This window comes from Eulemur rufifrons, chromosome 16 (genome assembly GCF_041146395.1).
Source record: "Eulemur rufifrons isolate Redbay chromosome 16, OSU_ERuf_1, whole genome shotgun sequence".
Classification (NCBI taxonomy): Eukaryota; Metazoa; Chordata; class Mammalia; order Primates; family Lemuridae; genus Eulemur; species Eulemur rufifrons.
In genome coordinates, this window is record NC_090998.1 from 9,473,976 (window position 1) to 9,494,003 (window position 20,028).

The window sequence follows — 20,028 nt, forward strand, 5'->3', positions numbered from 1 at the left end:
CTTTACCGGCATGGACCATTTACCAGCATCATTTATAATACTCATTTCCCTACAAACTCCTACAACTTCCTTGCTTATCTCTTCACTCATCACAAGCACCTGGGAAACACAGCTTGGTTAAATCCAACCCCACCTGCTCCACACTTGCCTACTACTGAATGTGACCCTATTAATTGATCTTATTTTATATTTTTTAATTATAACTTCCCAGTTATATTGACTACTCTTACTAGTCAATCTATTCTGCCAATCTTCTAGATTATTCCCAATCTTTCTTTCTCAGCTCTCAAATTTCTTTTCTCTTTCCTCAAATTCAACTGATGGCCTGACTTCCTATTTCCATGAGCAAACAAAAAGAGTCAGTAGGGAGTTTTCTCTGTTCCACCAGCCAGATACACAAAACCATCCACCTCTGCACATAAGGCAGTATCCCTTTCAAGAATGGGTAAGTTGTACCACGTCTTATCTATGATCAATCTCTATCTATACATTGAAGTCCATTCCATCTACCTACTCAAAGATTTTGAACTTGTAATTTTCTGTCTCTTGCTCTGTCTGGCATCATCCATTTTTCCAATTTTTTTTTTATCTTGACTACTTCATTCACTGTAACCTACAAATATGATATAGTATCTCCCATTTTAAAAACAAGCAAAAAAAATCTCTCGTTTACTACTCCCCTCCACACACACAGACACACAAGATCACTCCAATTTCTCTAATTTTCTTAACAATAAAAGGGTTCAAAAAGATGTTTACACCAGATATATCCTCCTACTTTTCATGAACCCACTCTAATTAGGCTTTTTCCCTATTTTTATAAAAATGCTCCTATCAACATCATCATTAACGTCCATATTAACCTGCATATAACTAACTTCCAATGGCTATTTCTCAAGATTCATCTTACCCTGTAAGCATCATTTGACATAACAGATTATTACCTTTTCATAAAATACTTTCTTCTCCAAAATACTGTGTTCCCCAGGGCACAATTTCCTTGGTTTTCCTTTCATTTCACTCCTACCCAATCCTCCCTCAGATTCACTAATTCCTCCTCCACTGAATGCAGAATGTTGGGTCCTAGAGCTCAGCTCTTTGCCCTCCTTTTTCTGTTTTCCTCATCCCCACAGGAGCTAGTGAGCTCTTATACACTCACGGCTTGAGGTAACAGCCACCTATCAGGATGGCCAAGTTTGTATTAATATCTCCATGCCCGTGCTCGATTTCCAGGACCATATACCTGAATGGATTCTTGGCATATTTACTTAGATACTTTATAGGATTTTCAAACTTACACCATAAAAATGAGTAACCCTTCCCAATGTGTTTCCCCATCTAATAAATGAAAACTCCGTATCTACAGTTCCTCATTCCAAAACTTGCAATCACGTTTGACTTTTCTTGCTGTTCTTACAGGAATAAAATCCATCATAAAATACTGTTCCCTGTGGAAAATAAGGGAACACAGATATTAAATATGAAAGTATTATTGATTTAGAATACGTTAAAAGAAATACTGAGTTTACATGACAGGAGGTTTTATTCTCACACTGTCCTTCAGCAATCATTCCATTCCCACATAGTACGCCTAAAATAGGGGCCCTAATTGAATAGTCCCTAGAGAATGGCCAGAATGGGAATTAATTCAGACTTGTTTACCAAAAAACAGTAGGGAAAGGCAAAGATTAAAGTCAGAGTTATCAAAGACTAAAAGAAAACAAAATAAACTAAAAGCAGAATGAAAATACATGGCCACAAGGAGGAGACAGAGGATGTGAATATAGGATGGAATTTATTTTGAAATGTGTATTCATTCAATCAGGTGAGTGTACCTGATCAGGACAATAAAATACCCTGATTAAAATAAAGGGCTGAGAAGACAGACTGAGTGATCCAAATTCTGGATGAACACTTACTTGTCCTGTGACTTTTGGCAAGTTACTGAACCCCCATGCTTTATTTTTCTTATTAGTAAAGTTGGCATAAATATAGTACATACCAAAAAGGTAAATTGATAAAAGCATATAGAAGCAGCAATAAATGGCAGCTGTCACATTACTATAGCAGAAGTTTGAATTATTCTGAATTATCTTAAAAAAGGAAGAAACCTGTGCAGTTGTCCAAGCACTTACAGTGAAACTTAAACAAACCAATCCAAATGAGCCCCACCAGGGGCTGCCCCAAGCCTGTCCGGTACAGCTCTATTACATCATTATCCTCCTTTATAGTAGTTATCATGGTGTGAAATTATCTTGCCCTTTGCTTTCTATGCTTCTTCACTATCTGTGTTCACCACCCTCTACTATAATATAAGCTCCATAAGAGCACAACTCTTGTGTGTTTCATTCACTACTTGATCCCCAGAAAATAGACTCATGCTTGGGACATCCACAGTGATCAATAAATGTATGTTAAAATAACTGAGTAATGAATTGTCCCTGCCATGAAGTTTTATAGTGATTTTAATAGGAAAATACAACACCTTATATCTTAATATATTGTGACATGAATCCTCAGTTCAAATATGCTTCCCTCAATCACACCATACTTACTAAAACTTCCAGACCTTTATTCAGATGTTTGCCCTGCCTGCTAAACATTGCCTTCTCCTTTCTCTTCTTATGCAATCTCTACCTTCCCTTCAAATATTAACTCAAAATCTAACATATTCCATTTGATTATTATTTAGCTTTTTACTTGCGCATGTTTTATATGCATATGCCTGATTAACTCAGTGGTATGGATGTAGTCTAACACATGTCTCCCTTCATTTTCCCTAATATGTGTAACAAAATTCTCTGCCATAGTTGTTTGATAGTTATTCATTGTTTAGTTCATTAACTTAGCAAAGCTCATTCTATTTTTGAGTCTACATGTTTAAGATTTCTAAAAATGAAAGAAAAAATATTAATTTTACTTTTTTTTCCATGATAGGAAATCCTACACTTTTCCAAAAATAAATGTAATTAACGTGTGTGGAAGGCTGGTGTCAACAGTGAACCAACACTGGTTGGTTCAATATACAGCCATTAGTATATTGATCAGTTATCAACAGTGTTATGCATTCCACTAATTGCCATTCTTACTGCATCTACTTTTTTTGTCATCGTGATCCTACTGCCTTTCCCCATTCTTTAGCCACAAACATAGATCATGGGATCTGGATAATACCTAAATTTAAAAGATATCATAATGTACTGAAAGGAATTTGGAAACTGGGTGGATGGTACTACTTTTTACAAGAAGTATGATCATTATAAAGCCCTCAAATTCCTTAAACTTCTCTTCCCACATGTGTAAAATCAGGATGATAATGCCCATCGTACATATATTCATTCATTCATTCAACAAATATTTATTGGGCAGTACAGTAAGTCCTCACTTAATGTTGTTGACAGGTTCTTGGAAACTACATCTTTAAGCAAAATGACCTATGACAAAACCAATTTGACAATGAGCAAATTGTTATAAACAAGAGTTACATTCCTATGGCATATTTCTGGTCACAAAAACATTACCAAACTTCTAAATAAAGACTCAAAAGACTCTAATATTAAACAGTGAAATAAATGTGATCTACACATAGATTTAAGATAATTATTTACTCAATGTTCGGTGAATCAGTAAGTGTTGGTGGTCATAGCGGTGGTAGGTTGAATCAAGAAAATGATTGTAATGTGAAAATTGTCAGGAGTCCCTCCTCCCACCACAGCTCAGCAACAAACAATCACAAATAGAGTGGGCTCTCTGAGTGCTTTCAGACCACAGCGCTTACTGTCATTCATTTGTACAATTATCGCCTACTTTAGGAGATTTTTTACAATCATTTGTATTCATTCATTCTCCAATCTGCTTATTCCAATACAGAGTGTCAGGTGTCTGGAGCCTGTCCCAGCAGCTCAAGACACAAGACGGGAACCAGTCCTGGCCAGGACGCCACACACACTCACACTGAGGCCCTGCAGACATGCTAGTTCACCTCACATGCACAGCTTTGGGATGTGGGAAGATAATAGAGTGCCCAGAGGAAAACCCACACAGACATAGGGAGAATGTGCCCACACACACAGCGGCCCCAGGAAGTGATTTTTTTTTTTTCATAAAGGCTTGAAGGAAAGGACATTGAACAAAATGACATTATTGGAGAACTTGCTATGACTGCAAAAATGACAGAAATTTAGATATTTAAGACAGAGGACATTGGTACTTTGAGATAGGGGTCTGCCAACCTCCTCATTTGCCAGCAAATTAATGAACTCCTCTTTCCTTCTCCTTAAAATATATATATGTATACATATATATATGTCAGCTCTATGTGAATCAGACAGTAGTGTTATGGACAAGAGCGAAGCAAGGCAGAGGGACCAGAACAAGGGCTGGCATGCAGTGGGGTGGGGAGGATGTTCTAAATGTTAAAGGAATAGAGATTAGATAGCTAAAATCTAAAACTCTCTGCTTTGTAAGGCCTGGTATCATGACTTTCTCCATAAATATTTAGCACCAATTTCAGTGTCTGAAACATAATTAATATGAGTTAAATACTAATATTTGCTTTAAAACAAAAGATAATTTATTTTAAAGTGCCTCAATCTCTAAAATATTAAGTGAATAAAATTTCTTATTTCAATTTCAGACTCATCAGGTAATTTGGAATAAAAGACTTTCAGCTATATTTCCTGAATCAAGAAAAGGAAGAGGAAATAAAATATTCAGGCAGAAATAAAATATGTTATAATGAGCTTTGTGGGGTTGTTAAACGATATCTAGCAAAGTCCCTGGATTTTGGAAAGGGGTAAAGAAACGTTTGTTCTATCCATCTCTTTGTCCTGCAGTTCTCTGCTTCAGTTTTGCCGAGTAACTCAGCTTACATGTATAGGGTATGTAGAGAGAGAGAACACAATTAAGATTCAATGGTGTCAGGGGCTCCTTTGATCCTGAGAGTCTCTGTATTCACATAGCATATTTCTACCACTGCAAAGTCACATTTGGAGGATACAAATAAATGCAAATACGTATTTTGTGGGTCATAGATGTAGACATAGGATCCTTACCTGTGGCTGGAGTTATCAAAGGTCCAAAAAGCAACAATAAATTACAATGAGAAGGAGGCAGAAACCCAAGGAAAATCCAGATATAGAAAAGGAAAACCATCTGAAACTGTGTTACCTGTTTCAGATTCCCCTGGTGTTAAATACACAGTTCCAAGCATTAAAGAATCAACAACAGCCTGGCATATTCCTAATGGTTTACAAGAATAAATGGGACACTTTTTATAATTAAATCAATTGCTCAAGACTTAGAGAATGTGGAAACCTCAAAAAAGCAGCTAATTGTTATGTTTAAAACCTTCTTAAAGTTCATGTTAATTGAGCAAGAAAACAGTTACAATAATTTAAAATTTTCTAAATGTCCTTGGATGTCACCTTTACATATCTGATTTAATTTAGCTGATTTAATTTTCAGAAGTACCTATTTGGTTACTAAGAGAAACAGTAAAGCTTTATAGAAAAAGTGAACTATAACCTCTACATCCATTTTCTTTTCTCTCTGTTACTTAATCACAATTATTTATTCAATTATGTTTCATTGTTTCTGTATATTTTAGGAAAAATATACTAAAGTAAGGCAGTGACGAAAAGAACGTAAAAGAGATGGGCTATCGTGAGAAAATGATCCTCGGGACTTGATGATGAGTAGATGTGGGCAAAGGAAGACAGGGAGAGTCCAACCCCAGTCTGACCCCAATCTCCCAACAGGGGCTGAGAATTGAAGGAAGGATGAGGAGTCCCCTTTGGCTAAAACAGAAGTTACACGAACAGAAGCAGTGGAAGATGCGTGGTGGAATAACTGTCTGAATTTACCCAACTGATGATTGGGAACAAAAAATGGGTTTGGGAATTTAAAGATTTTTTATTTTTCATACTTTTATTAAATTTGACACTTATTTGAAGTAAGTGAGTTTTTTGATTCTGAATTGGTTTTTGGTAATAACATTTGAATCACACTAAGTTCAGGTTTCTAAAATCAGGCACTGTCTTTCATGTTTGTTTTGTTTATTATTCTCCTCATTCTCAAAATAATTTAAGGTGTGTAGGGAAAGAAATTTTTAAATAGAAGATTATTTTAAGTGAATTGACAAAGAATTTAGAATGAAGGAGATAGCAGGAAGGAAAAATGTATGTATAAGGTATGTCAAAGGGCAAGTTAGTTAACAAAATACTTGCCCTGGGAGCCCACATAATTATTATATTGAAAAGTCTAACATTTTATTAACTGAAGAAAAAAATCAAAATAAGATAATTTATAAGATAAATGCTTACTAGTTAGTCAGAAGAAGGGAAGCTTTACTGGCCATGGAGGTTTAACAAAAATATCAGCTATAAAACTACACACCAGCTACTCTAATGACTGAAAATAGACCATCTCCTCACCAACATTCCTACAATAAGTACAGCAGCTAGCTTTGTATTAGTGTCCTTATAACTTTCAATGTCAGCTAAAATAATAGTTTAAAAGCCCATTTCATAAAGTTAAATGTGTGCAGTACATATTGTATTGTGATACAAAGGGCAGTATGAAACCATTCTTCCTCAAATAGTTCTTCATGTAAGTACCACTATGCTTGAAGTTAAATGATTTTATTCAATTAAGATATGTCCATTTCAGGGAATTCACTTTAAAGTGTGAGCATTACTACAGGGCAATACATAAAGTCACTAACTCTATTATTTCACTTCATTTGATTGTCTTCCTTTAATGTCTAAACCTAAGCAATCTGAGGCCTATCTTATGTGAAGCGCACAAATTTTTGACAAACTGACTCATAAAAGACACAAGAATTTGCATAAATTCTAGGTCATAATTAGGAGTGATCTGTTCCAACACAAGATCATGCAACATCTAATATAGCTGCATCTCAAATCAAGTTTTGTTAGACTTGCTCCTTGCTCCTCACGATGGGATAGACTGTATACTGGCTGGTGTTTTATACATGAATTTTCATTAAAAATCACTTCATTTGAGCAATATGATTTAGACCCTGCTAGGGTTAAGACGAAACATAAACTTTTGTTCTTTAAAAGGATACACACGAGGGAATATCCCTTTATTCACAGTTGAAGAAAAGGAAACAGGAAACAAATGCCCTATCTACTCCTTTACCACAAGTTATTATTATTTTTGTGTTTTTGTGTTCAAGGTTCGTGTATCTCTGAACAGCTATAAAAGGGCTTCCTGGAAAACAAAAACCAAAAATAACATGTGTCCCAACTCACACGGTTCTGTCCTACCAGAGAGAGGAGGGTTACACACTGGCACATACTGAAACTGCAAGAGTGGACAGGACATTCTGTAAAGTCATTGAACCCTGAGCTCTCTTGCAGTACAAAGGAAGCCATGCAGGATGAAGATGGATATGTCACCTTAAATGTTAAAGCTCGAAAGCCAGCTCTCACCTCAGGTAAGAATGTCCAGAGCCAGCAATCGCAAATTAATTAGTGAAATGGGTCAATCCTTTATTCCTTTTTTCTACTAGTGATAGCACATACAGTTTTATTTTATTTTTTTCCTGAATGATGTTCTTTCTCTGTGGCATGTGAGTAGTGTCTACAAAGGCTCATACAAACTTATGCAGAATATAAACATAAAATATATGAGTAGGGAACAGTTGAATGCTGCGGGGTATAGAAGGAAAGATACAAGGGGAGAGAATGTTTGGCAAATGGTGTGATTTTTCCATTTTTTATGGCAGTGGGCAAAAACAGAACAAAACAAAGACAGACACACCGGGCCTGAACAGCTGGCTATGTTTTGGCTTGGACAGGGACGGTCCACTGCAGGTGGGGATGGATGTGTGGCATGGCAGTGGGTGGTGCTTATTGCCGATGGTCAGCAAGGGAGCACAGGTGAGATCCGCCAATCCAGCGAAGCTGTTTATATTACCTGGAAAATCTCCAGAAGGCAGAGGCGGGGAGACCCTGCTCCAGAGGTAGGCCGCGCTGCCTGCTCCTTGACATGGTTATTGTATGCCTGCAGTTGAGCCTGCTTCCTCCCCCTGGTGGCGTGCGGTGGCTTTGATTCTGCTGATCTTGTGCCTGGGGATGGTCGTTGGCATGGTGGCTCTGGGGATTATGTGTAAGTATTGACTCTGTGCCAAAGATTTGCTGGAGGAAGGCGATGCTGATGAATCATGGTGGATCTCACTGAGCCTCTTAACTGTCACTATTTGTCTATTTGTCACTATTCCAATTGTTCTGTACGTAGCTGTCAAGATAGTCTCAATAAAGGAGAACTCTGACCTTTCCCTTCTGATTAAAATCACTTTTAAAATTTTCTTACGAATTAAAAATTATTTATAAGAATTTGAAACTAGCCTTTAAAATCATCCTCTGTATGGATGGAAACTATCTTTTCAAACATTTTTTTCCTCTCTCTCTATTACTTACCCTAAAAACCAGCCAAAGTGGAGTTTTCTCAATTTCACAAATAAATCCTATGTCACCTTGTCTAAAATTTTGCTCATTTTATTCCCTCTACCTAAAATTTCCTTCTTCACATCTTGTTTACTGAAATAATTAGGTTTTATTTTTCTTGTAAGTCTCATGGCCCTCCAATATCATATAGTGGTCTGTGTAGTTGATTATTTTTCATAAGCTATTTAAGAATCTTTCATTTACCATCTTTTATTTACCTGAATATCACAAGAACTTTAAGCATAACAAGAAATTAATATGCATTCTTCAATGAATAAATATTTTGGCATTCCACAAAGAACAGAAAATAGCAGAGGTCATTCACCTTTATGAACTCTGCTGAGAAATCCATATTCAAGGAAATGTCAAAACAACCACTCTGGGCATGTCATTTGACCTTGGGCTTTTCTTATTTGTGCTTGTCTCCTTCAAATAGATCACTAACTATTAGGGGTGACCCCCCCCCCCCGTGTCACTTTTGCATATTTATTAATTTGTTCTTTATATTCCCCTTCTCCCTTACCCCTTTTCAGCACTCATTTACTCATGTAGCTGGTAAACTCCCTCTATTGGCAATTCTACCGAAATGAGACTTCCTTGAAGGATCTTTGCATCATTCTTAAAATCTTGATTACAAATTGTTATCTAATTTTTACATCTAGCTGTCACGCAGCAAAATTACCTACAAGCTCAGAATGAAAATCTCTCAGGAACTCTGCAACAATTAGCAAAGCATGCCTGCCAAAATTTACTGAAACAATTGGAAAAAGAGGGCACTTTCAGTAAGTATGGTTTGGTGACCTCTTCATCTTCCCAACTCCTAAAGTATTTATGTGATAGTAACTGAGGGAATCTTGAGATCAGCAGGAAACTGGAATGTAGGGAAATCCTGTGCTTGGTTTCTCCTTCAGGCCATAAATGCAGCCCCTGTGACACAAACTGGAGATATTATGGAGACAGTTGCTATGGATTCTTCAGGCGCAACTTGACGTGGGAAGAGAGTAAGCGGTACTGCACTGACATGAATGCTACTCTCCTGAAGATTCCCAACGAGAACATTCTGGTAAGGAGATTCCTATATCAAATATTTTGGAGGCATAGGGAAAAAAATTTTAAATGTATTGTTTGAACTTTTGGGATTATTTTTACATCTTCCTTATGTCTTTCAGTTTGTGCTAATGTAACAACTTTATCGAAGTTAGTAAGAATTACAGAACTCAATCCAGTCATATTCTACAGAATTGCTACAGTTGATCAGGAAAATTGCCTTGCACCTTCCTGGGAGCTAAAGGACACAGTGGGTCAGACTTGAAGAGTCAGCTCAGTGATGTTCATGACCATTCGTATTTCCTGCTATTCTAACCTGCTACACCATCTACTTTCTTTTTTTCTGGGCTCAGGCTTATAGAGAAGAAATTCAGTTAAACAAATGAACTCTTCTTTCCACTAAGGCAAAATAGGAGGATTCCCTAAAATCTCAACTCCATTACAAAAAGATTAACTGGAGACATATAAGCATGTCTTGAATCTTAATACCCTAGACTGACACCAGGCTTAAGATTTATAACTAAAAGAAGTAATGTAATTTTTTGAGAAATAAAGAATAGGTGAATTTCAGATAGAATTTCAGGTAGAATTTATATGTCAGGTCCTATAGCAAAGTATATAATGTGTATATATTTTAAAGAAAAGATCAAGAATTAACATAAAGGTTGTCAGTGGTTCAAGCTTTAAGAAACAAGCTGTGGAAAGTGACTGTCACACAATACCTCCTGTGCAATGACATTCTGACTCTCACATGTCTGTCTAGAAGCTCAAGTCTAGACTTTTATTTGCCAAGAATGTATTCACACCTGTTATTCTGGCAGGCCTGAGAATATAATGAGCATTTGGCCTCCTTTTAATTTTATTACCCATAAATTGATTGATTGACTGATTCATCCATTAATTCAACAAATATGTGCTGGAGGTATTCCAGGGCCTGGACCTATGCAGTTAATAAAACAGAAAAAAAAATCCTTAAACTCAAGGAGCTTATATTCTAGTTGGAGCAACAGGCAAGGAACAAAACAAATATGTATGGTAGATAGTGATAATTGCTGAGTATAAAAAAGTAAATCAGGAAAGGTAGATGTATGTTATTTATAAATCTCTTTGAGAAAGATATCATATACTTCTTCTTTACCCAATCAACTAAAACAAATTAATACTTCTATATGTAAGATTTTACAGGCAAGCTAAGCAATAAAACCAAACCAGGTAGAGCTTAATTCTAGGGAATATAAAGCTTGTCAACAATGCATTTCTTTTTTTCTTATATAATCATTTACCATTTATCCCATTTAAATCAATTTGTAGTCTATTTGGGAGTCTAATCTTCAGTTGATTGAAGATGTAAGTATATATTACAAATGCATAAGATTATAATATCAGCAATTTTGTGTACAATTTTTCCTGCGTCTTACTGTTTTTTTAAGTTCTAAAACAAGTCAACTTGGTACAATTTTAAATATTAAATCCATTAATATTAATATGTACATATAATCCAACTTTCTTTTTTGTCAAAAGTCTTACCACGAAGCCTTGTCTTTATGTCATTAACAACAACTGTGGAGGCATTCTGACCATCATGTTTATTTATGTCTGTAATAGCAATACCTCAAAGCCAGGACTAGTTTAATTCGTTGGATTGGATTATCCCGCCAGAACTCTAATGGTGTCTGGATGTGGGAAGATGGCTCGGTTCCCTCCAAAAATATGTAAGTCACTGGACGCTCAGAATAAAAGGCACTGTTAGAAATTTATATTCCTGAGATCTCTTTCCTCTTGAGTACTAGTTACCTAAAAGTTGGGGGGTGTCTCTATACTCTGCTATGTGTTATATAAGCAGCAGTTGAATCACTCCCACTCTACTTCTCGCAAGAGAACACTGGTAAGAAGACAATTCTACTTTCCCCTCCCTCCCATCCTTCTGTATTTATCCAAGCCACAATCCATTGTTATTCTTGATATTTTTTTCCACTCATTTCTACATTCAGCTTTACCACTGGAACATCGTGTATGCATGTGTGTGTGTGTGTGTGTGTGTATGTGTGTGTGTTTATCTTGCTCTGATTCTCTCCACATGCTTTAGAACAAAATTTTCATCCTCATTATTTCATGGTTGAAAGCTATTACGTGGGCTTTTACTTTGACTTTTCCGTATCATTTTGCCTACACTTCTATCCACTCCAAGAATTAGGTACATTGTAGTTCACAAGAAAATTCCAGCTTCCATGAAAGGCAGCTCCTTCCTTCTACGGACAGTGCAGGCAAAGGGGCCGGTCGCGTTAAGAGTTGAGTGGTTTACTACGGCTTTCCAATCTCTAGTCTCAACACCTTTTGTTCACCTAGTATATCCAAACTGCAGTCTTTCTCCAATAAAACCTTAAACTGATGGCCAAAATTTGTACACAATCTGATGATTAACTAAATTATTAATTAAGATATTCTACAAATCCGTACTAAGTATTCGCTAGGTAAGTGGATCCCAGGCTACTACAGCCACAGCAAGCCCCTTCACAGACCTTAGGCTTTATCACTCATCACTTGCTGCCTCGTTCACAGTGTAGCAGAAAAATTGGCATTCTCTCTCTTCTTTCAACAAATCAAAATTCTGGTGTTGTCTCAAGGCTTTCGTACTCGCTGTTTCTTTCTTCTAGAACGCTCTGCCTTCACAACTCCATGGCTGGCTCCACCTCATGACTCCATTGTCTATTTAAACCTCGCTTCTTCAAGTGAGGCCAACTCTAATTACCCAAACGAAACTAGCCTCCCTTCCACCCTCATCCATAGCCTATCTCACTGTTTTGTTTCTTCACAACTCTTACCACTCTCTGAAATGTTCTTATTTATTTATTTGTGGGCTTCTTACAATAAACCCCACTGTTATATAAAATCCCTAATAGAAAAGACTTTGTCTTTGTTTCTTTCTTTTTTTTTTTTTTTTTAAAGAGACAGGGTCTTGCTCTGTCACCCAGGCTGGAGTGCAGTGACAAAATCATAGCTCATTGAACTCTTGAACTCCTGGGCTCAAGTGATCCTCTTGCTCCAGTCTCCCAAATAATTGGGACTACAGGTGCACCACCATGCCTGGCTAATTTTTCTTATTCTCTATAGAGACAGGGTCTCACTGTGCTCCCCAGGCTAGTCTCAAACTCCTGGTCTGAAGCAATCCTCCCACCTTGGACTCCCAAAGTGCTGGGATTATAGGCGTGAGCCACCACATCTGGCCAATCTTGCCTTCTTTTTTTAACCAATCTATTCTTGGCATGTAGAACAACATTGGCACATAGTTGGTGTTCCATAGATATTTGGCAAATAAAGTAATAAGTATATTCTCTGTCCTCCTGTTGGAATCAGTCTAGCAGGGAATATAGACAAGTTAACAGGCAATTAAAATATGGTGTGCTGTCTTAGATCTACCAGCCTACAACATAAATTCTAGTTCAAAAATATTTAATCAACTTACTTTTCCCTGAGCTTACTCCCATCCTGTGCAGCTACTTTCCTTACAGGGCTCTCCTATCTCCTCTCTGTTCATCTAAATCCTGCTCTTTCTTCAATACTGAATTAAACTCTGATCTTGTAGATAAAGCCTTTTCCCGTCATTTCAGAGCCATATCCCCCCTCTTCCTATGAACTCCTATTGTACCCAGGGTTCCTTTGCTCCTTAATCTTATGCTATATGAAATTGCTATTAGACTTTTCAAAAAACGTACATACCTTGTACTTCCAAGCATATTGGAAGTTTCTTGACAATGAGAATGTATTTTTTTTACTATTTTTCCCACAGTCTTCACTTTGTGCAACAAAATACTATACACAGAGTTTGATCGCTGATTATTTAGTTTTCAAAGGAATTTATTCTACCTTTTCCATTCACAGGTTTGAACTTTCTGGAGATGCAAAAGAAAATATGAATTGTGCTTATTTTCATAATGGGAAAATACACCCTACTTTCTGTACGAACAAACTTTATTTAATGTGTGAGAGGAAGGCTGGCATGGCAAAATTTGATCAACTATTTTAATGCAAAGAAATGGACATGACATCACAGACAAGTACTTGACTGCACAATAAAAGATCTGGATGAAGAAATTCCTAGCCATAAAATTGCTTTTTTCATCCTTTCTTCTGCTTGGAATCATTTTTTATATTAACTTTACTATCAAAGCCACTTACCTAGTCCCTTCTCTGAATATCCAGAAGCCAACATACAAGTTCATCATTTGCTTTCCAATTACTCTATTTTCCATTAATTTTCTTTCTTCTTGTCTTTTGTTCCTAATTATATAAACATAGTATGATTCACTGCATCTTCTGATATACACATATACAATTAAAATTAGGACAAGAAAAATTAGGGCTTAATTGACTTAAGTTGTGCAAAATATCTAAGCTTGAAATCTGTGTAAAATATCTAAGTTTAAAAGACAGCATAAGATAATAATAAGAATACTAAACTTGGAATCAGTAGAATAATTTAGACAACGTGATCACTTAATTGAAGGACAAGCACAAGCTGGTCATACAGCCTCTTTAACTTCCATTTTCTCATATTTAAAATAGGATAATAACATTCACTTTTTATAGCTTACAGTTCTACAACCTAAAATAAAACTGTGGGGCATTAACTATACCAGAGACTCCATGGAAGCAGACACATGACTTCTCTATTTACTACTCTGTGGCCAGCAGCAAGCACAGTTCCTGGCTCACAGGAAACAGAGAAATGTTTGCTTCTCATTACATGAGATAGTTCATTAGAAATATCTCATTCAGTAAAACGCTACGTGAATACAATTACTATTTTCAAGTCCACCTCTAGTGAGAATCAACAGCAGTAATTTTCTGTACAAATGGAAGAAAATAAAGTTTGCAAGGAACCGCAAGTGGTTTGTAAAATCAATAAATGCTTCTTAACAGGGCTAGTAGACATGAAAATAAATGACAGTGCTTTATCTAGTTCTTTTCCTAACAGTCGTGTATTTGGTTTTCGCTGAGAAAGTCAGGACATATTTATAGAATGCATGGAGAGGCAGCCTTTGACAGGATCACAGGAAAAAATTGCATTTCTTTCCCACAGCTTCCCTTCTTCAACTACTGTGAATACAATTTGTAAACATGATTCTCAAACATCTCGGCTGAGGAGTTTGTTAAAACACAGAGATGTTCAAACACAAACACTGACAGCCCTTACTCAGAAGGCTTAAGAGACACAGAGACCTGTGTTTTTAACAAGCACCTCCACGTGTTTCTGACACAAGTGCTCTTCAGCACATTTTGAGAAACATTACTTTAGACCTTACTCTCTAAGTGGCTTTGGGTAAGTAATTTAGTCTCTTTAAAACTCAGCTTTTTCATCTGTGAAATGTGTTTGATATCAGTACCTTACTCATAAGGTGATTATGAGGATCATTTTATATAATTATAGAAAGTAGCAATCAGAGTACTAAGCGTGTAATAAATACTAAATACATGTGTTGCTTTTATATAGTGTGTACTAACACCAAAGGCACTTGAATCTTTACCTTGTTTTAGACTATCAATAAATAAGCAGACTTTGAAGGCTGAGGAAAAATAACAGAAATACCTCAGATTTTGTTCACTACGTCAAATGTCCAGAGATCTTGGATTTGGGCTGATGGTATCATTATTTTCTTATTTTTAATTGTTTATTTAGAGAAACCAAATAGGTGCTGATAATTCAGAAAACTGTCTAAAGATGACCCATATCTCTGGACTTTATTGTTTCATCTCCCCAAAATGGAAAAGCATGTATTCATGCATCACTGTGGCACACATAGACTTAGAAGAATAATGTCTGAGTGCACGGCAAAAACATGATTAAAAAGTGAAAATGATTCAAACTGTGCCTACAAAGATTCTTTATTCTGGTACTTATATCTAAAGCATCTGACACATGAAATCAGAATAGCACAGATGTTAATAGCGCACACTCTGTGATCAGACAACTTAGTTTCAGAATTATTTTTTTAAGAGATGAGGTCTCACTATGTTGTCCAGGCTGTCCTTGAACTCCAAGTAATCCTTCTACCTCAGCCTGGGATTATAGACTACACCCCGCCAGACCACTTAGTTTCAAATAATGTCTTCCATCTACTATCTAAGCATATGTCAGCAAAATCTGAATTCTGTGTGCCTCAATTTACAATTAAGTTACAAGTATACTTCAAAGATACTGCAGGTTCAGTTCTAGATATGCCAATAAAGCAAATATTGCAGTAAAGTGGATCACACTAATTTTTTGGCTCATAGTAAAGTTATGTTTGGTGCATAGTAAAGTTATGTTTACACTATGCTCTAGTCTATTAAGTGTGAAATAACATTATGTCTAAAAAAGAGTGTACATACCTTAATTAAAAATATTTTATTGCTGAAAAATATTAATGATTATCTGAGTATTTAGCTAGTCATAATTTTTTTGCTGGTGGAGGGTCTTGCTTTAATGTTGATGACTGTTGACTGATCAGGATGGTGGTTGCTGAAAGTTGGGGTGGCTGTGGCAATTTCTTAAAATAAGACAGCGATGAAGTTTGGCACATCAGTTGACTCTTTTGAAAAATTTTTCTCTGAAGCATGCAATGCTGTTGATAGCATTTTACCCACAGTAGAATTTCCTTCAAAATGTGAATGAATTCTCTCAAACCCTGCCACTGCTTTATCAGCTATATCTATGTAATATTCTACATTCTTTGTTGTCATTTCAACAATGTCCACAGCGTCTTCACTAGAAGTAGATTCCATCTCAAGAAACCATTTTCTTTGCTTGTCCATAAGAAGCACTTCATCATCCAGACAGTTTTGTCCTGAGATTGCAATAGTTTAGGCCCGTCTTCAGGCTCCACTTCTAATTCTAGTTCTATTGCTATTGCCACCACACCAACAGTTACCTTCTCCACTGAACCAATGAGATCTTGAACCCCTCAAAGTCATCTATAAAGGTTGGAATCAACTTCTTCCAAACTCCCATTAATGTTGATATTTTGACCTCCTCCCATGAATCATGACTGTTCTTAATGGCATCTAGAATGGTGAATCCTTTTCTGAAGATTTTCAATTTCCTGTGCCAAGATCCATCAGAGGGAATCACTATCTATAGCAGCTATAGCTCTACAAAATGTATTTCTTGTACAACAAGACTTGAAAGTCAAAATGACTCCTTGATCCATGTGTTGAAGAATGGATGCTGTGTTAGCAGGCATAAAAACAGTATAAATCTTCTTGTACATCTCCATCAGAGCTCTCGATTGACTAGGTGCATTGTCAATGAGTACTAATATTTTGAAAGAAATCTTTTTTTCTGAGTAATCTCAACAGTTGGCTTAAAATATTCAATAAACCATGCTGTAAACAGATGTGCAGATGCACTGTCACCAGACTTTGTTGTTCCATTTATAGAGAACAGGCAGAGTACATTTAGCACACTTCTTAAGGGCCATAGAAATTTTGAAATAATAAATGACTATCGGCTCTAGCTTAAAGTTACCAGCTGCATTAGCCCTTAAGGGTCAGCCTATCCTTTGAAGATTTGAAGCCAAGCATTGATTTCTCCCCTCTGGCTGTGAGAGATGGCATCTTCTTCCAATATAAGACTGTTTTGTTAACATTGAAAATCTGTTGTTCAGTGTAGCCAGCCTCATCCATTATCTTAGCTAGATCTGGATAACTTGCTGCCACTTCTACAACCACACTTGCTGTCTCCCTGTGCACTATTAGGTTAGGGAGACGGCTTCTTTTATTCAGCCTCACAAATCAACCTCTGCTAGCTTTAAACTTTTCTTCCTCAGCTTTCTTACCTCTCACAGCCTTCATAGAATTGGAGAGAGTTAGGGCCTTGCTCTGGAATAGGCTTTGACTTAAGAAAATGTTGTGGCTGGTTTGATCTGCTATTTGGACCACTAAAACTTTCTCCATATCAGCAATCAGGCTGTCCTGCTTTCTTATCATTTATATATTCATAAGAGTAGCATTTTTAATGTCCTTCAAGAACTTTTCCTTTACATTCACAACTTGGTTGATTGTTTTGTGCCAGAGACCTAGTTTTCAGCCCATCTCAGCTTTCAACATGCCTTCCGCACTAAGGTTAATCATTTATAGTTGTTACTTAAAGTGAGAGATGTGTGACTCTTCCTGTCACCTGAACACGTTCAGGCCAGCCATTGTAGGGTTATTGGTTGGCCTGATTTTAATATTGTTGTGTCTCAGGGAATAGGGATGCCCAAACAGAGGGTAATAGTTGGGGGAATGGCTGGTCGGTGGAGCAGCCAGAACTCACACTCATTTATCAATTAAGTTCACCATCTTATTACGGTGGTTCGTGGTGCCCAAAACAATTACCACATTAACATCAAAGATCACTGATTAGAGATCACGTAACAGACATTTAATAATGAAAAAGTTTGAAATGTTACAAGAATTACCAAAATCTGACACAGAGACACAAAATAATCAAATGCTATTAAAAAAAACTGTTTAAAAAAATGGCCCTGATAGACTTGTTGATGCAGTGTTGCCACAAGCCTTCAATTTGTAATACCTGCAATATCTCCAAAGCACAATAAAGCAAAGCACGATAAAGTGAGATATGCCTGTACTCTCTACCAACAGTAGTACTTAATTCATAAAGATATTGAGGAAATTAAAATCATTCATGTGAAAGTTGTTTAAAATTGTACTTGGAATGTAATGAACAATAACAGGTAGTATGAGTAAACCCATCAAAAGTAATATGAATAACATATTAACCCTTTATTGGGAAAAGCCAATGGCTCCCCCAAATAAATTTTCCAGAGAATACAGTATATTTGAAAAGAAAAAAGATGTTTCCATGCCTGATCTTTAGTGCTGATAAAATTTGAGAGCAATTGAAAATTAATAACAACTTATTGAACTTCGTTTCTGTGTTCCTGACATTAGTCTCAGTGCACAGTTTGTATGCTTATAGTTGCTTCCTATTTTTCTCTTCAGAATAGAAATTATCCCATTTTAAAGGCTATATGGGGTTAAATCATGTTATTTTTTCAGACCAGAATTTCTGGTTATATGAACATCATATGAAATATTCGAGAATGTGCTGCATATTCTCCATTTGCCCCTGGAGATCCTCTCAGCCTCAACCTGCGCTTTGGGAGGCGGAACTCAAATAAACACATTAACTGGTCAAATTGGCCTCTGGCTCCCAGTTAATTCAGCCAATGGAAGCACTGGCAGTGGTCAGAGGTATAGTGTTTAATCCATTGGTTCACTCCCTACCGTGCCTTGGTTTGGCAAAGGCTTCATGTTCTATGTCTTTGTCCGTGGCCCTTGTCAGGCAGGTCACAGTTTCAATAATCACTCTCCACTTGATCCTTAGGCCTAGGAGTGGTAACAGCTTTCCAACTCTTTTTTTTTTTTCTCCTTTAACCTTTTCTAAAGCTTTATAAACAGTCCTTTTATGAAAGGTCCTGATTCCATCTCTTGAGTGGGCAGTTTGTTTCCTTCTGGGAGCCTGATTGTCATAGAGAACAATGACTGATCCAGTGAGACACAAAACAAAAGAGAACATCACAATTTTGCAGATTACTGGAACTTGCAGACTATGTTACTGAGATATGACCTTTGGCCATAAGGCCAAGTGGCCAAAAGCTGAATGACGATTAAAGTATAAAATTTCTCAATACCAATACTGTAGTTACAAGATCTGGCAGAAATGGCTATCTGTACAGTAAATAATTCATGCTTTCCTACTAGAGTGAAATTGTCACAAAAGGCTTGCTTCCCAGGCAAAAATTACATTTTTCTAACTCTACCTTCACATCCAAATATGGGCATGCCATTGGTGGATGTGGATGTGACACACATTCCGCGATATGGCTTTCAAGAAGCAGGTGTGGATTTGTCATTGCCTTTTTTCTTTTCCAGTGGATAAAAGTAGAGGACTTCAATGTCTCACAAGAGGGAAGAATCCCAGGTCCCATTTGGAGGAAAGCTATTTATTCACTAACCAAGATTACAGATGCTAAAATGTTATGTGAGTGAGATATAAACTTTTATTGTGTTAAACAACTGACATTTTGAGGTTTACATATCATGGCAACTAGCATAATATACAGTATGGAAATTTATTTTAGGGATGAAATCCCTTCCTAGCTTTCTTGTTTAAGGCTACACAGTCATCTACCACTCTTCACATCCTAGTTTGCCCAATGTGAGCTATCTTCATATTTTCATTATCCAGGTCATCCCTATGTTTCGTGTCCTATACCAAATATGTGTGCATTCTTTGGGCTTATATCTTTTTCTTCTTAACTGTAATCCAGTGCTATCAACTGCAACATCTGCTGCATTTTGGAAACCAGAGCAAAAATATTCTATCATTGGCCATTTTGAGTTCAGTTCTTTCCCATTTCTCATTTCCTCCTTTACCAAGTTGGGCTTTGGGTTAAACTTCATAAACTTCCACTTTCTGGATGAAGATGCCTCTATTCTACCCTTAAACCCAAACATCTTT

The 20,028-nt window shown here is 36.6% G+C and overlaps 1 protein-coding gene across 2 annotated transcripts; it reads left to right on the top strand.

Moving 5' to 3' along the window:
• The first annotated feature begins 7,398 nt into the window (after positions 1–7,398).
• CLEC1B (C-type lectin domain family 1 member B) lies at positions 7,399–13,564 on the top strand. Of its 2 annotated transcripts, XM_069490884.1 has the most exons (6): positions 7,399–7,462; positions 8,038–8,136; positions 9,137–9,265; positions 9,386–9,537; positions 11,127–11,233; positions 13,401–13,564. In XM_069490884.1, exons 1-6 carry the CDS (start codon positions 7,399–7,401, stop codon positions 13,543–13,545), a joined length of 696 nt encoding a protein of 231 aa, XP_069346985.1. In that variant the 3' UTR covers positions 13,546–13,564. The 2 variants fall into 2 exon arrangements, with proteins under 2 accessions (XP_069346985.1, XP_069346986.1); XM_069490885.1 differs by lacking the exon at positions 8,038–8,136.
• The last annotated feature ends 6,464 nt before the right edge of the window (positions 13,565–20,028 follow it).